At 38.7% G+C, this 8141-nt stretch overlaps 1 protein-coding gene across 1 annotated transcript in view; it reads left to right on the top strand.

The window, feature by feature from the left end:
- The window catches only part of rab1ba (zRAB1B, member RAS oncogene family a), a 9653-nt gene continuing 1512 nt past the window's right edge, over window positions 1-8141 (top strand). The window contains exons 1-6 of the mRNA XM_079866835.1: window positions 1-324; window positions 2824-2896; window positions 3068-3163; window positions 3403-3498; window positions 5283-5414; window positions 7493-8141. The exon at window positions 7493-8141 is cut by the window's right edge and continues 1512 nt beyond it. Coding sequence (XP_079722961.1) covers window positions 311-324; window positions 2824-2896; window positions 3068-3163; window positions 3403-3498; window positions 5283-5414; window positions 7493-7687 — 606 coding nt within the window. The 5' untranslated portion in view covers window positions 1-310 and the 3' untranslated portion in view covers window positions 7688-8141. The remainder of the gene's footprint in view (window positions 325-2823; window positions 2897-3067; window positions 3164-3402; window positions 3499-5282; window positions 5415-7492) is intronic.

Below are 8141 nucleotides of genomic sequence, written 5' to 3'. Positions count from 1 at the left end.
ACGTCATCTGATGTCACTGCCGCACCTGCGCAGCCATCTTGTACTTCGAGCGAGGGGCAGATCGGAAGGAAGGAAGAAAGCAGAACAAAATAACAGTGTTTTGCGTTATATGTCCAGTAATGTCCGTCAAGTGACTGAATCAAACGAGAAGACAGTGTTGAGGTCTGATTGGAGGGGGTAAATCAGAGAAAGCGGCCCCGGTTTCTCGGTATTCCAGACGTAACGTTACAAGTCATCCTCTTCATCATTATCGCGTCCGCTCGCAGAGAAAAGAGTCCGATCTCCTGCTGAACAACGACACAAACACACCATGAATCCAGAATAGTGAGTATCTGACGCCTAGTCTTGTGTTGCGGATGTCAGTGTTTGTATAATCAGCGCGAGTACGTTAGCTTTGTCTAGCCTAAACGGCTAACAACGTCCGGTGTTTTAACTGCGAATTCAGAGGACGTTTACTCATTTAAAGCCTGTATTTAGAAAGTTTCTTACTCTAAATGACGATATTGTTCATTATTAAACGTCTTAAATTAAAAACCGTCGCTATTTGGTGTTTATCGCACGTAATTTCGGCATTTGCCGTACTGCGTGACGTAATTTTTGGTGTGGTGTGTTGCGTTGCGACGGAGTGACGTCATTAGTTTGTAGTGAGGCTGAATCCAGCTGTCAAAGTATATCTTGCATAATTATGCGCACGGTGTTTTGAGGCATACACGACTCGAGCTTGTCATTGCGAGTCATGTGTTTTTCATTGGGCCTGTGAATTGAAAGTCAGCGTTACAGCTGGAAGAGGTCATGAGGAGGATAAGCTTCGTATTTTTCCTGATTTCTTAGTAGCATGTGGTCAACTCATTGAATGAAGACGTGTTATGAATTGAAGTGAAGTTAATTATGAATATTGCATGGAAAAACCGTAATTTATTGCTTGCTCTCCATATCCATCAGCACAGTATTTCAAATGCTAATTCACTGGCACCAAAGAACACAAACATGTTTCCAACACTCCCCTGTTTGCCATTGGTCAGTTAAACAGAGAGTCCCTGCATCAAGCTCGTGCCATTGGTCAGTTAAACGGATAGTCCCCGGCCATTGGTTGAGCCGATGTTGTTCTGTCAGGGTTCTCAAACAATTTCACTTCCTTTCTGTTTTGTGAATGGCAAAGTTAATACACTTTACAATGTTAATAAGTACATTCCAGTTTGCCTTAATTTGTAAAAGTCTATATTTAAATTGTATTGGCCTATATCTGGATCATCACTGGCCATTGACATTTGAAAACCCACTACTATCCAGTTTGTTTTTATTGCCAGAGTGCTTGGTTTAAAATTCAGCCGTTAAAACACTAAAATAAATGCTTTTCTTGTCTGAGATTAAGGTTTTTCTTATTGTTTGTACCTTGTTTTCCTCTTGACCTAGACTCAGTTAAGATTGCTTCACGTGATAAAGCGTTTTGTCAGCTCGTCTAATGTTAGTACTTGAACTCAGAAACCATTGCGACAGACTGTGTCATCGTTGGAAATAGACTCTCTCAGCTGTATTTTGAGCTGGTGGATACTTTGTTTATGCTGATTTTGTTCCGAACCTTCTTCACCATCAGTTCTTGGAAATGGGAGTTGATTTTGCAACTTGTAATCTGATGTAGTTGTCTCTTCAAACCAGTTAACATTATAGCAATACTAATACGGCACCTGTTTATTATATCAGTTGAGAGCCAGATGCGGTGTGCTATATGATTATTTCAATACTATGAGATGTAGTGTCGTTAATATTTTAACATAACAGGACAAACACCATTCCTAAAAGTCCGTTTACACACATAACTCTTGACAATACAAACATATTGTGTGTGCAAGAAGAGAATTAGTTAAATGTTCACATGAGCTGAACAACCTGTTAGAGCTGTCATGTGTAATTAGGCTATCATCAGTAGGCTAATGTAACTACTGGAGCGTTGTTGTCATTGATAATGAAAAGTAAAAGTATTGTGAATTGTTTTCCATAATTGAAATGAAGCTGAAATAAAACACAAATATTAGATAAATGTATATTATATAACGTAAACAAAAAATAGAATTGTTTGAAACCAAATTAACTGAAATAGTGAAAAGTAAAAGTATTAATATTTGATGGAAAAAAAACCATTCATTTAAACAATGTAAACAAATTAGAATTGAAACCGAATTAACTGAAATAAGTTGAAGTTCTACAGTAACTAAAACTGAAATAAATCTAAATTAAAACTAAATAGAAATATATAAAAATAAAAAAGCATGACAAAATTACAAAAACTTTCAAATAAAATCTGAAAATTATAAAACATAAAACAAATATTGTAATAGTAAAATAATGCAAAAAATAATAATACAAATAGTGCTAAAATAACACTGTACTGTAGTGATGCAATAAAACATGACGTGTTTTTAGACCTTATTCAGAGCAGCGCCATGACAGGTCTGAAGCGAGGCTGTGAGGGATAGACTCACCATGTTTTCAATGGCAGCCGCTGTAATATAAAGCCACACCTCATGTTGTCTGGGATTTTTTTTCTACTGAAATGTCTTGTAAAGATATTTCATCTGCAGAACAACCCAAAAACTCATGAAATAACCGTACAACCCACTGAAGAGATATGTCTATCCCTCACCGCCTCGCTTTCATTCCCGTAAAAAATCAAAGATGGCGCTGCTGTGAATAAGGTCAGTAATGTGATGATAACTCATTTGACTGGTGAATGTCACAAGAAGGTTAAATTTGTTCTGAAACTGAAATTGTATATATTCCTGTTGATGCATTTTAATAAATTGCTATTGTGTTTCTCCATTTTAGCGACTACCTGTTCAAACTTCTCCTCATCGGTGACTCTGGAGTTGGAAAGTCGTGTCTTCTGTTGAGATTTGCTGTGAGTAAAGGCACAGATGGATTGTTAACATCAATTAAAAGATCAATGGAAGTCATGCAGTTGACGAATGCTTATGTATTTATAGGAGATTATTTATATCCACAAATGTAAATAGGCACAGTGCACATATTAGTTTTCATTCTCCTTCCTGTGTGTGTTTTGATCCTGCAGGATGACACATACACTGAGAGCTACATCAGCACCATAGGCGTGGACTTCAAGATCCGCACCATTGAACTCGATGGCAAAACCATTAAGCTACAGATTGTAAGTCCATAAATTACACACTGAATAGTAATTTTTCACAAGTTCTGCAACAGCGTGATAGTCACTAGTATGCACACCAGTACATTATGATGACCTTGTTTCTTGGGACAATATACAAATCTAGTAACTCGTTACATTGTACATGTGAGAATGGGGCCAAATGCTTTAACAGAAACATGCATGGTTTGACATTACTATAAATGATCTTCTTTTCTTTGTTTTTTCTTTCTCTCTCTTAGTGGGACACTGCAGGGCAAGAACGATTTCGAACCATCACCTCCAGTTACTATCGAGGGGCTCACGGTATCATTGTGGTTTATGATGTCACGGATCAGGTGAGACATCATCAGATGTTCTCCTTCCTTATTTGTCCCTAATTTAACAAGGCACACTTTGCAACAGAATCAATAATGAATTGCTGTCTATAGTGGAGTTGTGATATACCGGTATTGACGATAAAAAAATGTAAATATCTCTATCGTGTTAATTAGGGGTGTCGCCATTGTCAACTCACCTTTGTTTATACAGCGCTTTATACAATACAGATTGTTTCAGAGCAGCTTTACAGTGATGTCAGGAAAATTATGCATTTCGGCTGTTGTTCATCTGAAGTCATTTCAGTGTTGAATCAGTTCCGTTGTAAAGATCATCAAATTAGTTCATTTCATCTATAAATGATACCGGTATTGGCGATAACCGTAATATTTCAAATGAATAATACACGTATGATAATGTGGCACGTAAATTATCAAGCGTCAGTATCTGGTTGACTTCCCAACGTACAGGAGGTGTTGGTATAGCACCCTAATGCATGGTTCAGATTACACGATTTTAGCCTGATTTTGGCACAATCCGTTTGACGTGGGGTGTCGTGGGGATTCATAAACTACAACGGGCGTCGATTCAAGATTCGATCGTTTCGAGTGAGTGAGTGAGTGAGTATATATGTGTGCGTGTGAGACGGCATGCGATGACTGGTCGGAAAGCAACGTGTAGTCTGACATGTTTCTTGTCCACGACAAGATTTAAGGAGTCAAAATCGCGTAATTTGACACAGTGACTATCGTAACAGACAAAAAAATCGTGTAATCTGAATCAGGCATAAGGCTGGTTGCCACCTGTCATAAAACACAAGCAGTCTCAGTGTGCAGCTGCTACTGCCGCGTAAAAGCACGTCGTCGGATATGACAGATGAGACGCTCTACCCGCACTCCAAGAAAGTTATAGCTCGCCAGTGTGGACGTTTTTTTGGTTCCGTGAAAATGACTCATTAATCACCGTTGTATGCAGGACTTGCCGATCAACAGTGAGCCCAAAACGAGGCAATACCACCAAACTGTTCCCCCATCTCTGTCTCTGTTATCTTGGCCACTGTACAGAGAGTTTGCTAGTCCTGAAACAGGAAATGTTACATTAACCGTTAACTGCTGACGCCTTTCTGTGTTTTATTATATTTACATCCCTCAGGGCTTTTCGTGTGCTCATTCGGACAAATATTTTTAGAGAGCAGTGTTTTTTCTATTTTTACCCAAAATAGGGCGATGTGAGCATTATGGAGAGCTAAACTCTTCATTCATACTCGACGCCGGATTAACTTTTTTCAAGATTTCTATAGATATCGCGATATATTATTGTGAATTCTTTTGGCTACGATAAGAGTGTAGTGAAAAAATCTGATGTTGTGACATCTATAAAAACTGTGCAAACTGTGCTGATGTCGTCCTCAGAAAACTTCTCTTACTTGATGACCTGCTTGTCAAATTTGTGTTAATACACCAGTGTTAGTTTAGTATCATTTATGTACTATTCAAATAGCCTACTAGTTAATATTTTGAATTATCTTTTATTTTTGGTTTTCTTTTTATTCTTAAAGTTTTAGTATTCTTGTATGTGCTTTTGTCATTTTTATTAGTTTATATAGGCCTACTAATAGTTAATATATATATATATGTGTATGTATAGGTTTCATTTTTAGTACCTTAACTTAAACTTATTATGTTTAAGTTAAAGTTAGTTAGCTAGTTAACAATAACAACATTGCTTTATCATCACATACCTTTCGGTATCGACCTTTCAGTTGAAATTGAAAATTATTTTCTGTGTCCTGCTCTCTCTAAAGGAATCGTATAACAACGTGAAACAGTGGCTACAGGAAATAGACCGCTACGCAAGCGAGAATGTCAACAAGCTTCTGGTGGGAAACAAATGTGATCTCACCACCAAGAAAGTAGTGGACTACACAACAGCCAAGGTATAGACATGTCTAATCTGTGTTAGTGGCTGAGTTTAAATCTCTGTTCCCTTTTTTATCAAAACTAGTGGACTTTACAAGCCCAATTGCTTCCCATTTTTGTGACATTGGTAGCATAATACTTTCCATCACTAATCCTGATCTTCATGCTAGCGGTTGGAGATTTGAATAAACCCCCAACCTAATATTTTACCCGTCTTGCACCATTTGTTTTGCGAACATGAATTATATGTCAAATTGTGGGGCTTGTTCTCAGCATTCTGATTTATGCCTTTACCTGGTAGCAGATAAAAACAGGCCAAAAATTCCCATAGCCTTGCACTGAAAGAGGGAACCAGACTTGTTTAGAGACCAGAATATCATGAAGACTTGGCAGTGAGCCCATTTTGGCTTTGGCCAGTAAGTAACCATCTAGCAATCAACCAGAACTCCCTAGCAACAGCATGGCAATGCATGAACAGCCACTCAGAACATTTTAGCATCAGCATAGCAACACCCCTGCAACCACTTACAACACTTTATGGTGAGAAAATTATGAACAGGCATAAACTACTCAAATTTTCTTCAGAACAAAAACTTTATCAACAGTCTTGAATACAGTCGGTAAAGCTTTTTGACAATTTACTCTTTCCCCACCGTTGACAGAATTTTCCGGAAATCACTGTTATACGTTAGGGGGCGTCGTTGCGCATCTTCTGAAAGAGTACAGAATCTTTGGATAAAAAAACAAGCGAAGAACCAATTGAAGCATAGCTTACGCGCATGTAAGCTAAAGCGATCATCAAACATTCAATAAATCAAAAATGCCTAATGTTACTTAATGAAATGTTGCATGAAAACTTTGTGAATATTATCAAAAATGCTGGCTCTGGCTGGCGACTTCTTTTAAATAACGTTAGCGCTAGTCCTTGTGAAATCAAAATGTAAGTTTTTTGACTTTTAGTATGAATGTTAGCCTACTGTTATCTATAAGCTAGTGTGCTCCAAAATAATGACAATTTCCATTTAGAAGATATATAAGCATTTCAAATTTAGTCTCTCACTTCTGCCAATATGGATGATTTTAGAGACATCACTGCACTTCAGTTTCACATCAGATTTTCTGTCCAATCAAATGCTCTCTAGATTCTTTCTGAAGCTCCGCCCCCTACATTATAAATAGATGCTGAAGCTGCTGCTGAACTCGGTCACTTGTTCACACATTTACTATTTTCTACATGGTGAATGGCACATAGTGCACTATATAGGGGACAGGGAACGATTCAGACAGTGTAAATATGCAAATGAAGTCTGATTTCGGGTTAGTGTCTTGCAAACCGCCGTAGCGCACATGGTCTGTTCTGGACAGACATCATTAGAAACAGCACTGACGAGTAGAAGAGATAACATCGTGCACTGCACCAACATAAAGCATGATTATGATCACGGTGTTGCGTTAGTAACAGTTTCATATTACATCTAAAAGAGGAATCTATTAAACTGTGGCTTTCATAAGGGTGTCAAATGTGGTTTTGCTGAGTTCAACGGCTCTGACCAAGCTGTGATATAAATGAAACGCTATTGGCTATTTTAAAAAAGGCGAGGAGCTGCTCTGTCCCACCATGTCTTCCTGTTTCAGTGGTAATTACACCTACACACCGAATACACTCCAGTGGGCCTTTAAGGCCTTTTCACATCAAGAACAATAACTATAAAGATAACTATAACTGTATTAGCATCCAATGCACTTTATCATTCTGTTTATTGTAAGCTGCAGTTATGTCGTCTGCCACTTTAAATGCTCAAGCTCTTTAAAGCAGGATGGATTCTGATTGGCTGCCAAGATGTTTATCATTCATCAGCTGGAAAAAAAAAAAATCATTGTGAAAGTGATTCCAACGCTATTGTTTCTCTGTGTCGTTATCATTATAGCTCTGGTGTGGACTCTGCTATTCTCTTACATTTTTAAAATGTATTTTAATTGTTACAGTTATCATGCTTGGTATGAATGGGCCTTTTTACAGAAGTGCCAAGCATGAGGTTGGGCAAAATAAAAAAGTGTTCTGAAGTGTCTCACTCTGGTTCTTTTTGCCTTCCAGGAATTTGCCGACTCTTTAGCAATCCCCTTCCTTGAGACGAGCGCTAAGAATGCCACAAATGTGGAGCAGGCCTTCATGACCATGGCTGCCGAGATCAAGAAGCGCATGGGCCCTGGAGCCACAACTGGAGGAGACAAGCCCAACCTGAAGATCGAGAGCACTCCTGTGCGGCAGTCTGGCGGCGGCTGCTGTTGAAGAGCCTGAGCGCACACACACACACACACAAAACCATCCCTTTCCCCCTCAAACACATTTTCTCACACACACACCAAAAAAAAACAGCATTCTCACGGGAGGAACCACTGCATTAAGAGCCAACGTCTAACAGCCTTATGGCTTCATTTATGACATCATAGTCTTCTTGTTTTTATTATTATCCCCTTTTGTAAGACACCTCACCCCTTTTTCCTCCCCGTGCACATGAATAACCCCGCCCACATCCACAGTCCCGCCCCCCTGTACTTAAAGTGGAGCTTAGGTACAGTCATGTGTCCATGTATAGATGTCTATAATGGGAGCAGATCTAGGGGCGATTCTCAAATCCTCCTTTTAAACGACTAGCGAGGTTACGTTACGAAAGTGAACCTATCTCTCTAGTATTTCTAAATCTCTCTCACATTGTCACTTGAATGAGGTTTTGTGGGCGAAA

The sequence above is a fragment of the Squalius cephalus genome (genome assembly GCF_949319135.1).
Source record: "Squalius cephalus genome assembly, chromosome: 3".
Lineage (NCBI taxonomy): Eukaryota > Metazoa > Chordata > Actinopteri > Cypriniformes > Leuciscidae > Squalius > Squalius cephalus.
The sequence above is the reverse complement of the archived record's forward strand: the minus strand, read 5'-3'. Positions and strand labels throughout refer to the sequence as shown.